At 59.4% G+C, this 15,624-nt stretch overlaps 1 protein-coding gene across 1 annotated transcript; it reads right to left on the bottom strand.

The window, feature by feature from the left end:
• Positions 1–1,420: 1,420 nt before the first annotated feature.
• Positions 1,421–15,360, bottom strand: LOC145713662 (interleukin-3 receptor subunit alpha-like). The gene is made up of 7 exons (XM_081792556.1): positions 14,927–15,360; positions 11,809–11,905; positions 9,041–9,159; positions 8,563–8,680; positions 5,736–5,868; positions 5,348–5,523; positions 1,421–1,863 (listed from the first exon to the last, which is right to left on the bottom strand). The coding sequence occupies exons 2-7, from the start codon at positions 11,870–11,872 to the stop codon at positions 1,718–1,720; spliced, it is 756 nt and encodes a 251-aa protein (XP_081648682.1). The 5' UTR covers positions 11,873–11,905; positions 14,927–15,360; the 3' UTR covers positions 1,421–1,717.
• Between the last annotated feature and the right edge of the window lie 264 nt (positions 15,361–15,624).

Here is a 15,624-nt window from a genome sequence, read left to right as displayed (position 1 = left end):
GTCCGGCTTTGGATTTCGGCTCAGGCCATGATCTCACAGTTCGTGGGTTTGGGTCCTGTTTCAGACCCTTTTTTGGTTTTTGGTTTTTGGTTTTTTGAGAGAGAGAGAAAACGCACGGGAGCAGCAGAGAGGGAGGGAGAGAGCGAGAATCCCAAGCAGGTTCCCCACCGTCAGCACAGAGCCCCCTCGGGCCTCGAACCCACAAACGGTGACACCATGACCTGAGCCAAAATCCAGAGTCGGATGCTTGGCCGACTGAGCCACCCAGGCGCCCCTGTACCTGGTCTTATAAAACAAAAACAAAAAAACAAAAAAAGCGTAGAATTAATAACGTTTGTGTTTTTGACCACTTGTACGTTTGCAGAAACATGACGTATCATCACTAGTGAACTATAAACAATACATAGAATATACAAAAAAGTAAAGAAAAGTGATACCTTTAAGTCAATAATTGAGTATGAAATACTAAGTAGCTCCAAACGTTTGCTCATTGTCCTTCAATTTGCAGACTTAACATTTTTTACATTTATTGATTGATCATCTCTGTGCCCAACGTGGGGCGCGAACTCACGATCCCTCAGATCGAGAGTCACATGCTCCACGGACGGAACCAGCCAGGTGCGTCACTCACTAGCATCACTCTGCATTTTCCACGCCTCTGTGTATACACGGGATGCCCCAGGGTGGCCCTTGTGTCCGGCTGTCATTCGTGGGGGGTCGGATTCCACATCGCGGATATATTTTGTTCGTCCCTTCTCTTGGGTCATTCCCAAACACAGCTGCTGTGACCACTCAGGGCCCCACTCTGCTGGGATTATGTTTACACTTCTCTGGGAGCCACACCTCGCAGGGGATCTGCTGCCTTGGCAAGCTGGAACCGAAGGCTCTTCCAAAGCGACTGCGCCATTTTTTACGTAAAGGATACGGTTTTATCCTGGCTCTTGCAATGCAGAGAATGTTCACCCATGAGGAACATCTCATAGAAGAAGGAGCCACCTGCGGGTTTCCTGAAACGGGCCATACCGTTCGAAATGGCCACGAGTTAGTGGCACAAAAGTGTTCCAGTCAAGTGGGTGACAACCTGGCTGACACTGGGTTGGGCCAGACTTTGTCATTATCGCAGATCTAATGGGTGTGGACCGGCCTCTCCCTGCGGTTTCCATTTTCTCTGCTATCTTTTCATGTATTTATGGGTCATGAATACATCTTCTTTGGGGAAGTGGCTGTTTCAACTTTTTGCCCTTTGGGTTTTTTTATACAGTTGTTTATCTTCTTGGTATTGACTTGAAAGAATTCCTTATCTACCCTAGACGTGCGTCCTTTGACAGACAAATGCGGAACTGGTTTCTTCCACGTGTGACCTGCATTTTCAATTTTACCTCTGTCTTTCAATAGCCAACACTGTTACTTTTGCTAAAGCTAAAAAAAAATTTTTATGCTTCATATATTTTTTTGATGATTTTTTAGACACACACACACAAAAACTTAAATGATCTTTACTTTTTTCCATTTTTGTTAGCTTTTTTCATTTTATGTAGAGTTTAGCTTCTATTTATTTTTAAATTTATTTTTGCTTATTTTTTATTTAATGTTTAGTTTTAAAAGATTAAAAACAATTTTTTTTTGGTTCATATCTGTGTGTGTGTGTGTGTGTGTGTGTGTGTGTGTGTGTGTCTTTATCTGCTTCCAAACCCTCGGGGTATAGATTCCGGAGAATCTAGAATTTCCAGTGGGGGCAAGCATTTACCTTTTGTATTTCAAGTTCGTATGTAAATCTGTGATTAAAGTGGCTTGACATTTTCCACTCCATGACTGAATAGGATTTATTACACATTCCGGTGATGTTGGGCAGACTTAATCTCTCTAGGGAAGAAAAAAAAAATTTATGAGCAAAATCAATATTTTTCATCCCCTAGAAGATACTTAAATTTTTTAAAAAATATTTATTTATTTTTGAGAGAGAGAAAGGGAGAGAGAGACAGGGCATGAGCAGGGGAGGGGCAGAGAGAGAGGGAGACAAAGAATCTGAAGAGGGCTCCGGGCTGTGAGCCGTCAGCACAGAGCCGGACGTGGGGCTCGAACCCACAAACCATGAGGTCATGACCTGAGCCAAAGTCGGACCTTTAACCAACTGAGCCCCCCAGGCGCCCCTAGAAGATGCCTTTAAAACAGGCTTCTTACAAATTCGGATGCAGGGGAGGCAGAGAGAAGGTCATTTCAAGGTTGAAGACAGGGCAAAACACCAAGACAGATGCCTGACAGGATATCTGGTTGAATGAGGGTGCTCAGACACCAGCCTGCGAGAGACCCCCGCCCATCCCGAGATCCTTCTGGAATGCGCTCCTAGGTCTGGACTACACCTCACGTTTTCCCCTTGGCCACACGTCCACTGCTCTCCGGTCCGCCCTTGGGGCTGCTGGGACCCTCCCGTCCGTCTGTCCCCCCTTCGGGGTGCCGTTCCGGGGCTCTGCCCCCAGCTCTCCCTCCAGAGGGTCGGCCTCTCTGTCCCCAAGGCGTCAGTAGCTTCCTGTGTGACCGCGTCTGAGACGACACCACGGGTCCGACCTCCACGAGGAGCCCAGCCCTGCGTCCTTGCCCGACTGCCCTGCGGTCCGCCTGGACCCCTGGCAGAGAGCTCCCCGCAGGGTGGTCTCCAGCTCGGGGTCTCCTCGTCTTTTTCTCGCTCCTGCTGTCCCTCCTCGCCTTCGCCCTCCTCCTCTCCCTCCCCCCTCCTCCCCTCCTCTTGCTCTCCCCCTCCTCTCCCTTCTCTCCTCCTGCTCTCCATCCTCCTGCTTTCCCTCTCCCTCCTCCTCCTCCTCTCCCCCCACCTATGATGTCACCCTGCACCCAGCCTCCTTCGGTCCCTCTTTCTACCCCAGCAGCATCCACAGAACCCACTGCAATTCCGTCCTGGGAAACAGTCCCAAAAGCGGCTCCCCCCGCCCCTCCCTGCAGCCATCCAGGCTGTGCCCGTCTCCTGCTGCCTTGCACTGGGACCTTCGGGAATGGCCTTCCCCCCTCAGGACCAGGACGCCTGCGGCCAGCAGCCTGCTTGGGAGGACGCGCCCATGGCAGGGCCGGGAGGGAGGCCCGGGCGGCAGGGACTTCCCAAAGAGCGGCCGCTCAGTCCTGCTGGGGAACCACCCTGCGGACGAAGGAACGCACCTGGTAGGAGCCCCCCAGCCCAGGGCGAGGGAGCCGGGTTACTCACCAGCCCCTACAGCTTCCGGCCAAGCACTCGTGTGGCACCTGCTCAGGGGCTGAAAGGCTCGGTCAACACATAGCACCCACGTGCAAGGTCACGTGCAGGCCCGGGGCCCCGCGGGGCAGGAAGGGCCAGGGCGAAATGCCACTTAACTTCTAAGGAGCTCTGCAGGGGCGCCTGGGTGGCTCAGTGGGTTAAACATCCGACTTTGGCTCAGGTCATCATCTCCCGGTTCGGGGGTTCGAGCCCCGCGTCGGGCCGTGTGCTGACAGCTTGGAGCCTGGAGCCTGGTTCGGATTCTGTGTCTCCCTCTCTCTCTGTCCCTCCCCTGTTTGCTCTCTCTCTCTCTCTCTCTCTCTCTCCCAAATAAATAGTGTCTTTGCAGGTACAGTAAGTGAAGGTTCTGGGACGACCTCCTTCTGCATCAAGGTGGCCCTAAATCCGATGACGACTGTCCCTATAAAAGTCAGAACAGGAGACACAGACACAGAGGGGAAGCCCCAGGAAGACGGACGCAGACACGGGAGGGACGCGGCCACGAGCCCAGGGACGCCTGGAGCCCCAGAGGCTGGAAGAGGCAGGAAGGACCCTCCCCTGGAGCCTCAGGAGGGGGCACAGCCCTGTCCTGCCTGGATCTCAGACTCCGATGCTCCAAGCCTCGTGCTTTGGGATCGTTTGTTAAGGCAGCAGCTGGGAACCAACAGTCCCCCCGGACCCGATTCTCCGTGTCAGTGGGCGATGTCTCTGATACTCTGAGACAGCCGCACCTGCGGGCCCGGACCTGGCCAGTCCACGCCCAGAGACGTCGCTGTCCGTGGCCCCAGGCTTGGGTTCTTGGTCTCCTGGTGCCATCTGGAAATCGCTCATAATGGTATGGCACGAATTCCCCACGGCTGCCACAGCAAAGTCCCACAAACTGGTGGCTGGGGCCATAGAAATGTGCCCTCTCCCAGGTCTGGAGGCCAGAAATCTGAAGTCCACGTGTCCCCGGGGCTGGTTCCTGGTGGAGGCTCACAGGGAGACTCTGTTCGAGGCCCCTTTCCCACTGCGGGCGGCTGCTGGGGAGGCTGGGCGTCCCTGGGCTGGACACACGTCACCTGTCGCTGTGCCTTCCTCCTCGCCTGGCCTTCTCCTCCGTCCCGGCGTCGGCCTCCGCGTCTCCTCCCCTTTGTACGGGCAGCACCGAATTGGATTGGGTGGGGGCTGCCTTACTGCACGTGCAAAGACCCTGTTTCCACGTGAGGCGCCTTCGCAGGCGCCCGGGGGCGGCCAGATGTTTGCGCAGCACAACCGGCATCTTCGAAGTCGTGCAAGTGAGGTCCTGGTGCGCCCGCGGAGGCTGAGGCCAGGCGCGTTCCCAGCTGCGCGCGTCCCCGCCGGGCGCTCACACACGCCCGGAGCAGCCCAGCTCGCTCCCTGCCCGCCGGTGCCGGGAGCCGCGGGGTGGACACGGGGGGCGGGGGCAGCGTGCGCGGCGTCGCACGAGGCCTTGGACGCGGTCCGCAGGCACCCGCGAGGGAGCAGCGGACGCAACACAGCGTCTCGGCCCCAGGGGAGGGAGTCCGCGGGCGCAGGAAAAGCCCCCCCCCCCCCCCGCTTTTCCAGTAGGAGGCCTGCCTTGTCCCCTCTGAACCCCCGTCTCAGCTCAAGCGGCGGCTCACTGCCCCCCGCCCCCACGTGACCCCGCGCTGCGCGGTGCGGGGGCCCCGGCTTCTCGGGGCTGGCAGGGGCCACCGTGCGGAGAGGGGTCCGCTTTAAGGGAACGAGCCAGAGAGAGCTCTGCTAAGGTGGGGTCCGCGCGCCCCGAACCCGAAGGAGGGTGAACACAGGGCCTCGGCGGGCGCCGCGAGCACGATACTGAGCCCCCCAGACTCGTGGCGGGAACACGTGCCATCGCCTGCCCTGACCCCCCCCCCCCCCGAAGGTGACCCCCTGGGGAGGCGATTAGGCTTAGGTGACGTCATGAAGGTGGGGCCCCCCCGGGATGCTTTCCTGGCTTCCCACGAAGACCACACGGCTCCCTTTGTCTGTGCCCCGTGCGAGGTCCCGGCGAGGAGGGGTCCCCAAGCCAGGAGGACGGTGCCCCCCGGGACCCACATGCGCCCCCAGAACCGTGAGAACCCCCCCCCCCCCAGGACTCACCGATTCTTGCTAGTTCCACAGTGAGGTCCGAGCACGGGATCCTCGCGCCCTTGCTGGTGCCCTTCACCAGGAACCGGACGTGTTCCCTGAGCCGGGACACGTCGTCGAAATGACACCGGATGTGTGTCCCCCGATCGTCCACCCCGTACCGGGGACACTCCTCCTCCTCGTAGGTCCTGCGGCCACCGGCGGGCACTCAGCAATGACCCAGCACCGCCCCCCTCCCCCCCCCCCCCCCCCCCCCCCCCCCCCCCGCCCAGCACAGCAGGGGCCGCCAGCCGTGACCCAGCGCCCCCTCCCAAGCCTGGCGCGGCCGGGGACACCGCTGTCCCCCCAGGGGCCCCGGCGCCCGGTCGACCCAGCCTGCCGCGCCTGCGGCCGCGCCTACTTGAGGTCCTGCCAGTACAGGCGATACTGGACGTCCCCGGGGGCCGCGCGGCCCGCCTCCCAGCTGCACGTCAGGAAGTCGACGTCGTGCACCCAGCAGCCCAGACGCTGCGCCGCCGCCTCAGGGTGGCCCTCTGTGCTTGCAACGGGCGGGAGACAAAAGCACGTCCCCGTGAGCACGGGCGCCAGCGTGTCCAGGCCCCGGGCGAAACCACACACACTTGCAGCAACAAACGCGGACGCGTCCTGCGCCGGCTGGCCTCAGTTTCCCCCCGCGGCTTGACTCGGTGTCCCCCGGGGCTTGCCTCAGTCTCCCCCGTGGCTTGACTCAGTTTCCCCCGTGGCTTGACTCACTTTCCCCCGTGGCTTGCCTCAGTTTCCCCCCTGTGGCTTGACTCAGTTTCCCCCGTGGCTTGCCTCAGTTTCCCCCGTGGCTTGACTCAGTTTCCCCCGTGGCTTGCCTCACTTTCCCCCGTGGCATGCCTCACTTTCCCCCCTGTGGCTTGCCTCAGTTTCCCCCCGTGGCTTGACTCGGTGTCCCCCGGGGCTTGCCTCAGTTTACCCCCCGTGGCTTGCCTCAGTTTCCCCCCGTGGCTTGACTCACTTTCCCCCCCCGTGGCTTGCCTCAGTTTCCCCCGTGGCTTGACTCAGTTTCCCCCCTGTGGCTTGACTCAGTTTCCCCCGTGGCTTGACTCGGTTTCCCCCGGGGCTTGCCTCAGTTTACCCCCCGTGGCTTGAGTCAGTTTCCCCCCGTGGCTTGACTCACTTTCCCCCATGGCTTGCCTCAATTTCCCCCGTGGCTTGACTCAGTTTCCCCCCTGTGGCTTGACTCAGTTTCCCCCCGTGGCTTGCCTCAGTTTCCCCCATGACTTGGCTCACTTACCCCTATGGCTTGCCTCAGTTTCCCCCCGTGGCTTGCCTCAGTTTCCCCCATGACTTGGCTCACTTACCCCTATGGCTTGCCTCAGTTTCCCCCCGTGGCTTGCCTCAGTTTCCCCCTATGGCTTGAATCAGTTTCCCCCCATGGCTTGCCTCAGTTTCCCCTTACGATTGACTCAGTTTGCCCCTTGGCTTGCCTCAGTTTCCCCCCATGGCTTGACTCAGTTTCCCCCGTGGCTTGCCTCAGTTTCCCCCCGTGGCTTGACTCAGTTTCCCTCGTAGCTTGACTCAGTTTCCTCCGGGGCTTGCCTCAGTTTCCCCCGGGGCTTGCCTCAGTTTCCCCCCTGTGGCTTGACTCAGTTTACCCCCCTGTGGCTTGACTCAGTTTCCCCCCCGTGGCTTGACTCAGTTTCCCCCCCGTGGCTTGACTCAGTTTACCCCCCGTGGCTTGACTCAGTTTACCCCCTGTGGCTTGACTCAGTTTCCCCCCGTGGCTTGACTCACTTTCCCCTCGTGGCTTGACTCAGTTTCCCCCCCGTGGCTTGACTCAGTTTCCCCCCCGTGGCTTGACTCAGTTTCCCCCGTGGCTTGACTCAGTTCGCCCCGTGGCTTGACTCAGTTTACCCCCCGTGGTTTGACTCAGTTTTCCCTTGCTTGACTCAGTTTCCCCCCGTGGCTTGACTCACTTTCCCCTCGTGGCTTGACTCAGTTTACCCCCCGGGGCTTGACTCAGTTTCCCTCGTGGCTTGACTCAGTTTCCTCCGGGGCTTGCCTCAGTTTCCCCCGGGGCTTGCCTCAGTTTACCCCCTGTGGCTTGACTCAGTTTACCCCCCCGTGGATTGACTCAGTTTCCCCCCCGTGGCTTGACTCAGTTGCCCCCGTGGCTTGACTCAGTTTACCCCCGTGGCTTGACTCAGTTTCCCCCCGTGGCTTGACTCACTTTCCCCTCGTGGCTTGACTCAGTTTCCCCCCCGTGGCTTGACTCAGTTTCCCCCCCGTGGCTTGACTCAGTTTCCCCCGTGGCTTGACTCAGTTCGCCCCGTGGCTTGACTCAGTTTACCCCCCGTGGTTTGACTCAGTTTCCCCTTGCTTGACTCGGTTTCCCCCCGTGGCTTGACTCACTTTCCCCTCGTGGCTTGACTCAGTTTACCCCCCGGGGCTTGACTCAGTTTCTCCCCGTGGCTTGCCTCAGTTTCCCCCGGGGCTTGCCTCAGTTTACCCCCCGTGGCTTGACTCAGTTTACCCCCTGTGGCTTGACTCAGTTTACCCCTTGTGGCTTGACTCGGTTTCCCCCGTGGCTTGCCTCAGTTTCCCCCGTGGCTTGACTCAGTTTACCCCCTGTGGCTTGACTCAGTTTCCCCCGTGGCTTGACTCAGTTCTCCCCGTGGCTTGACTCAGTTTCCCCCGTGGCTTGACTCAGTTCCCCCCGTGGCTTGACTCAGTTTACCCCCTGTGGCTTGACTCAGTTTCCCCCCTGTGACTTGTCTGAGTTTCCCGCCGTGGCTTGGCTCAGTTTCCCCCCGCGGCTTGCCTCAGTTTCCCCCCATGGCTGGACTCCGTTTCCCCCCATCAAGCGCCTCTTAAAAACAGCCGAGCTCTCTCTGAAACGCAGGTCACCACGCATGCGCTCAGGACACGGGACCCTCGTCCCCGAGGCCCCGGGCCCACCTGGTCCCCCGATCGCCTCGTGCCCCTCCCCTCCCGGCCTCAGCCCTGCCCACCATCCCCGTGTCCTCATTTGCCCAGTTCGCTTCCAGAAGCCCCCGCGGACGACCTCCTTCCGCGTGCGTGGACCGTCCCCCCCACCCCCCACCCCCGCCCCGGGGTCGCGTCCTTTTGTCGCCACTCCCCGCGGAGACCCCGCGGCAGAAGTGGTGACGCCTGCGTCCGTGGCGCCAGCTGGCGAGGGGCGGCCCACGCCCTTCCGTGCCGAACCCCGCTGCCCTCACCTGGCCTGGGGTACAGGATCCCCGCGGAGAACGGCCGGTCTCCGGTGGAGGCGACCGTGAAATTCGTCACCTGACACGAGGAAAGTACGCGGAACTCGCAGTAACGCTTGTCGGTGGCCTACAGGGAGCGTGTCACGTTGGGCCCTGTCGCCCAGGGCGTCAGAACCCCGGACGCTTCCCGCCCTGAGCCATGCGCCCTCGGGCTCCCGCGCAACCTTCTCAGAAATCCCGGCCACGTGCACGGGCTTCTGCACGAGGCGGGACGGGACGGGCGGTGCCTGTCGTGGGGTCTCAGCACGGCCGAGTCGCAGACCCCCAGACGCGGGCCCCGGGGCCACGGTACCTGGCGGGGACCCCCCCCCACCCCATCCCCCAGCCCAGCCCGCAGGAGAACCCCCACGTCTGCGACACCAGGGCCGGACGGTGGCTCTCGGGTCCCCGGAGGACCCCCGGTGCCGAGGTCGGGGGACGAGCCTACCTTAGTGATGAACCTCGAGTTGATGAAACAGCCGATCTCAGACACGTTTCCGCTGAGGTCCCAGGTCAACCTTCTCGTCTCCGGCTGCATTCGCAGGTTCTTAATCGGCGACTCGGGATCTGAAACGAGGACACAGGGTCGCCTGAGGTCACAAGACGTCCCACCGCTGAGGACTCATGGTCCGTGGCTTCGAGCCCCGTGTGGGGCCCTGGGCTGACAGCTCGGAGCCTGGAGCCTGCTTCCGAGTCTGTGTCCCCGTCTCTCTCTGCCGCTGAGACCCAGACGCCCATCAGATACTTGGTGAGGTTTTCTCTGGGGTCCCTTTGAAGGTCCCACAGGTCCCACAGGACATGACTTTCATAAACGTCCACCTCGTTTACGGCCTGTGAGTATGATGATTGCTGATCAAGATCAACGACCTTCGTTTCATCAGCAAAACCAACCCACGCAAACACCTAGCTTTCCGCCTGGGGGTTCTCACGACACATAAGGATAATTTACCCCTTAACAATTAAAAACAAAAAACATAAAACCCCGAAGGGCGCCCGGGTGGCTCAGTCACTTCAGCGTCTGACTCTTGAACTCGGCTCAGGTCATGATCGCACCGTTCCTGACTTCGAGCCCCGTATCAGGTCTGTGCTTACAACACGCAACCTGCTTGGGAATTTTCTCTCCTTCTCTCTGTCTCTCTCTCATCTCAGAAATAAATAAACAGTAAAAAAAATAATAAGAAAATGCACCAAGGGAAATTTTTTCTAAGTTGAAAATGTAATTTTTAAAAACTTTTTTAGGTTTATTTGTTTTCGGGACAGACACATGGGAAGAGCAGGGGAGGGGCAGACAGGGAGGGAGACACAGAATCCGAAGCGGCTCCAGGCTCCGAGCTGTCGGCACAGAGCCCGACGCGGGGCTCGAACCCACGAACCGTGAGATCATGACCTGAGCCGAAGTCGGACGCTGAACCGACCGAGCCACCCACGTGCCCCGGAAAACGTTAATTTTTAACAGATTCTTATGCCTCCAAATTTACGCTGAGTTCTGCCAGCTCAACATCGAACGTCATTAAAACGGGTATGAAAAATGAAGTAATGAATCTTAATTTTAGCAGATCTTTATCATATTTTACGTGCTGTTTATGAATAAAATCAATAGCTATAAAGGATCCGATATTTAAGGAAGAACTAGTATCCTGTGCACAGACTTTCAAAAAAGAAAGGAAAGGATGGGAAGTATTTTGCGACTTCGTGTTCGGAAGTCATCGTCATCCCAACATCAAAATCGGAGATATGAAGAGGAAACGCGAGGGGCGCCTGGGTGGCTCAGTCCGTGATGCGTCCTGTTTTCGGCTCGGGTCGTGATCTCGGGGTTCCCAAGTTCGAGCGCTGCGTCTGGCTCTGTGCCGAGCGTCGGAAGGCTGCTTGGGATTCTCTTTCTTCCCCTCCCCTGCTCGTCCTATCCCTCTCTCTCTAAATAAAGAAATAAACTTAAAAATTAAGAAATATAAGAAAATAATAAAAGCAAACTCAAGGCCAGCACCCTTTATAAATATAGAAATCCCTTAGTCAATAAAATCCAAAAATACATAAACCCGGTAATACTACACGACCCAAGAGACTTACTCCGGGAATACAAGGTTCTTTTAACCATGAATAGAATTCACCCCATTCACAGAAAACTAATAATCTCCATAAAAGCAGGAAACAAAAAAATGACTGAATTTAAAACCCATTTGGGATTAAGATATCTAAGCAAACCAGGAATGGAAGAAAATTTCCTTACCCTGATAAATCTATGAAAATGTTTCAGCTAATTCAGACTCACTGGTGAAAGACTAACCACTTCTACTTAAGGCTAGAACGGGGCAAGGCATGTGATTTCCACACTTCCTCAGTGGTGCTGCCTGGATCTTGGGGGTCCCGCCCCTCGTGGGTCTCACGGGTCCTTCCCCTCCTGGGTCTCAGGGGTCGTGACCTGCCTGGATTCCAGTGATCCTGCCCTGCCTGGATCTCAGCGGCCCTGCCCCTCCTGGATCTGAGCCTCTGGTCCCCAGAACTCTTCAGAAATAGGTGCCTGTATTTAACGTCCCCAGGCCCTGGAATTTTGTCCTGGCCTCCGTCGCAGACCCTGACAGCCGCCTTCAGGGGACAAAGACCTTCGTCTCCGTCCCCACAAAGCATGTGAATCTCACTCGCGCTAGAGGAAGGAGTGAACGTCTAACGGGTTATGAAATCTTGTGGCTGTCCCCCCCCCCACCCCCTGCTGCTCACAGCGCCCCGACTGATAAAACGGCCGAGGTGAGGCGGGGACACTGAGGTGCTCCTGCAGAAGTAAGACGCTTGGTGGCCCGGAGCCCCGCCCACCTCTGCGAGCGCTGGGAAAGGGGCGCCTGGGCCCTCTCTCGCGCCCCCTGCGTCCTGGGAACCTTCCAGATGGCGCCCGGTCTGCAGGCAGACGGCCCTGCGTTCCCTTGGGTCACTATTGAGTCTGCCTGTCCTTTCCTGAACCCTGGACCCCCCTCCTCCAACCCCCTCTCCCCTCCTGCCCCCTCTCCTCACCCCAGTCCCTCTCCTCCTCCTCCCCCTCCGACCCCCTCTCCCCGCCTCCTTCCCCCAGTCCCTCCTCCCCCCAGTCCCTCATCCCGTTCTTCCCCTCCCACCCCCTCTCCCCCCGTCTTGCCCCCTCCCCCCATCTCCCCCCCCTCCCCGCAAAGCCACGGAGCCGCAAACACCTGGACAGACGCGCACAGCGCTCGTGGGTTTCCTCCTCACCTTCGTCCTTGTGCAGCAGACAGCACGCGGGCGTGAGACACAAGGCCAGCCACAGGAAGGCCATGGCGCTCGGCTCCCGCGTCCCCGACGGCGCGCACTGGAAGAGAAGGGACCCTCAGCGCGCGCCGTGCGGGGCGGCGAGCCCGGGCCACCGCGGGCGCAGGGCGCACGGAGGGAGGGAAGGCTCCGGCGGGACTGCGTGGGCGCACCCCTGCGCGCGTCTCCTGCGTGTGCACGCGTGGGGCCAGCCCTGGGGGGCGGGGTGTGTGTGCGCGTCCGCCGGCCGGCAGAGACACCCCCCCCCCCCCCCCCCCCGCCCCGAGCCCGGAGCCCGCTCCTGGCTCCCGCCTGGCCCCCCCGGGCCGGGAAACGCCGCGGGGCAGAGCGGGGGAAGGAAGTGCAATTAAGATACGAAGTCAACACAGACCCGGGGTCCTGGGCCGACAGGGTTACGGGAACTGGAGGCTGCCCGCCCCCGACGCCCCAGCCGGGACTGCTGGCCACGGTCGCCAGGGTCGCCGCAAAGCCCGCGCGCCCACCTGGCCCTCCTGGGCCCGCACCTGCGTGGCCGGGGCCTCCCGCTCTCCCTACCAACCCCGCGCGCGCGCGCCCCACCTCGTCACGCGCGCCCTGGCGGCCGGCGCTCTGTGCCCCGCAGAGAGTCGCCCGCGAAACGTGCCACCCGGTCAACCCCGTCCGGAAAATCTCTGCCGGGATGGAAGAGCTGGGGCCGCCGACCCCGACACCTGTGCTGGGCATTCACAGCCCCCGTCACAGGACCCAACATGGACCCCACCCAGGGGTTTCAGCTCGTCTCCCGAGCCTCTCTCTCGCAGTTCTCCCGTCTCAACGCCCGAGAGACCCCCTCCCAGGAGAGGGGGATGGTAGGAGCCACGATTGCCTCTGGGTTAGTAATAGAGGGATTGTAGTGGGTTTGTAATACAGGGATTGTAGCAGGTTAGTGATACGGGGATTGTAGTGGGTCTTTAATACGGGGGATTACAGTTGGTTTGTAATACAGGGATTGTACCGGGTCTGTAATACAGGGATTGTAGCGGGTCTGTAATACAGGGATTGTAACGGGTTTGTAATACAGGGATTGTAGTGGATCTGTAATACAGGGATTATAGTTGGTCTGTAATGCAGGGATTGTAGCGGGTGTGTAATAGAGGGATTGTAGTGGGTTTGTAATACAGGGACTGTAGTGGGTCTGTAATACAGGGATTGTAGCGGGTCTGTAATACAGGGATTGTAGCGGGTGTGTAATAGAGGGATTGTAGTGGGTCTGTAATACAGGGATTGTAGTGGGTCTGTAATACAGGGATTGTAGCGGGTCTGTAATACAGGGATTGTAGCGGGTGTGTAATAGAGGGATTGTAGCGGGTGTGTAATAGAGGGATTGTAGCAGGTTTGTAATACAAGGATTGTAATGGGTTTGTAATACAGGGATTGTAGCGGGTCTGTAATACAGGGATTGTAGCGGGTCTGTAATACAGGGATTGTAGCGGGTGTGTAATAGAGGGATTGTAGTGGGTCTGTAATACAGGGATTGTAGTGGGTCTGTAATACAGGGATTGTAGCGGGTGTGTAATAGAGGGATTGTAGCGGGTTTGTAATACAAGGATTGTAATGGGTTTGTAATACAGGGATTGTAGCGGGTCTGTAATACAGGGATTGTAGCGGGTCTGTAATACAGGGATTGTAGCGGGTCTGTAATACAGGGATTGTAACGGGTTTGTAATACAGGGATGGTAGTGGGTCTGTAATACAGGGATTGTAGCGGGTCTGTAATACAGGGATTGTAACGGGTTTTAATACAGGGATTGTAGCGGGTCTGTAATACAGGGATTGTAGCGAGTTTGTAATACAGGGATTATAGTTGGTTTGTAATACAGGGATTGCAGTGGCTCTGTAATACAGGGATGTAGCCCGTTAGTGACACAGGGATTAGGGGGAGGAGAGGAAGGCATCAGGCTCCGTGTGTAGCAGGGGACCCCCAACCCCATTCACCGTGAGCCAGACTTCAACGCGACGTTCACAAAACGTCGGTGCAGAAACGCAGAGGACGAACCATGGCGCTTTCGAACCCGTGGGCGCAAGGGCGGCCTGGGGCTGAGGTTCCCGCGGACGCGGGGCGCTCCGGGCTGCGCCCAGCGGGACAGGCGGTGCCCGCGGGGACGTGACTGCGCGGGGGTCGCGGATGGCGCCCACGGGCCCCCCACAGGAGGGGCCAGCGCTGAGCGCCCCAGGGCGGGACCGGGGCCTCCCCAGACACAGCCCGGCGTCCCCATGTCGTGGCTCCGTGGCCCGCAGGACCTCAGTCACCACACGGGACCCGCGGGCGTCCGTGGTCTTTCAAGCGGATCCATTCATGAATAGTTTTCTGCAGGCGAATCCCCATCAAAATGCAAGCAGGGGGTCAAATGGCACAGTCACCATGTCTATGTGGCTCCGGAATGTTCCAGGCCCCCCCAAAGGAGACCCCGCCCCACGAGCTCTCACTCGGCTGCCCGTCCCCAGAACTGAGAGAGAGAGAGAGAGAGAGAGAGAGAGAGAGAGAGAGAGAGCAGGGGAGGCGCAGAGAGAGAGGGAGACACAGAATGGGAAGCAGGCTCCAGGCTCCGAGCTGTCCGAGCAGAGCCTGATGCAGGGGTTGAACCCACGAACTGGGAGATCATGACCTGAGCCCAAGTCGGACGCTCAACCGACTGAGCCCCCGGGGCGCCCCTGTTGTGCACAATTTTTATAAACGGGATTGCACACCGTAGGGTCTCGTGGGCCTGCTTCCGTCCCTGATGATGGACTGCTCAGGTCTATGCAGCGGTCACAGCTTTGCTGCTTTTCGTGGACCAGTGGTGTTCCCCTGTGTGGACGGACCACACTCTGCACGCGTTGCCCCTCCGGGAGGGATTCGTGCGTAACAACCCCTCCAGGGCGCGTGGAGTCCTCCTCCCCGGGGGGCGGGGGGACGCCCAGGAACCTGGGATCCGAGCCCCCAGGCCCTCCCGGCTGGGCTGGGCTGCACGCGGGGACCAAGCCACCCCCAGGGGCGCAAGTGAATTCTAGCACATTCCCCAGTGGACGCGACAGCCGCTCGCGCCGTCTCCAGCACCCTTACCTGCGCTCGCAGACCCGCCGCCTGCCTGGGGTCCCTCGTGCAGCCTGCGCTCGGGATGTTCCCCGGGACGCGGAGAAGGTCCGCGTGCGTCGCAGCCTGCGCGCCGGTTGTTCCCCGGGACGCGGAGAAAGTGCGCGAGCGGGAGGCGGCAGCCGGCCTGGGGGCCCCCCCCCCCCCCCGGGACCGCGGGCTCCTCACTCGTCACTCCTTCCTCGCCTCGGAGGAAGTGTCCCCAAATAGAAACCAAAGCCCAAAGCTGGCTGTCGCTTGCCTCTCGGGGACTTTATAGTCCCCGCCAGGGGCCCCACCCCAGAGGCCTGACCCGGGCACGGTGGGCGTGGTCGGGGCCTGCCCGAGGACCCCCTCCCTCCGACGGCGCGTCCCTCTCCGTGCCTGTGTCTCTGCCTCAAAACCCGGGACAGCCGCTGTGTCAGGAATGTGTCAGCCGCTTTCCCAGGAATGACCCTCTTTCTTACAAAACTGCTGTTTTCCTGTTCTCCTTCCTCTTTGTGACAATCCTAATTGCTCCTAAGCGCCCAGGCCGGCGGGGGCAGCTTCCTGTCCGGCCTCTGGATGGCCGGGCGAGTGGCTTCTGGCCGGCTTCCCTGCAGGTCCCGCTGGAAACTCCCTCGTGCCCTCTGACACCGTCCCTTTTCGCGCGCCGGGTCCCCTGGTCAGGTCGCTGCCCGGGGCCTATG

This window comes from Panthera onca, chromosome X, assembly GCF_046562875.1.
Source record: "Panthera onca isolate mPanOnc1 chromosome X, mPanOnc1 haplotype 2, whole genome shotgun sequence".
Lineage (NCBI taxonomy): Eukaryota > Metazoa > Chordata > Mammalia > Carnivora > Felidae > Panthera > Panthera onca.
Note: the sequence above shows the minus strand (reverse complement) of the source record. Positions and strands in the feature narration are given on the sequence as shown.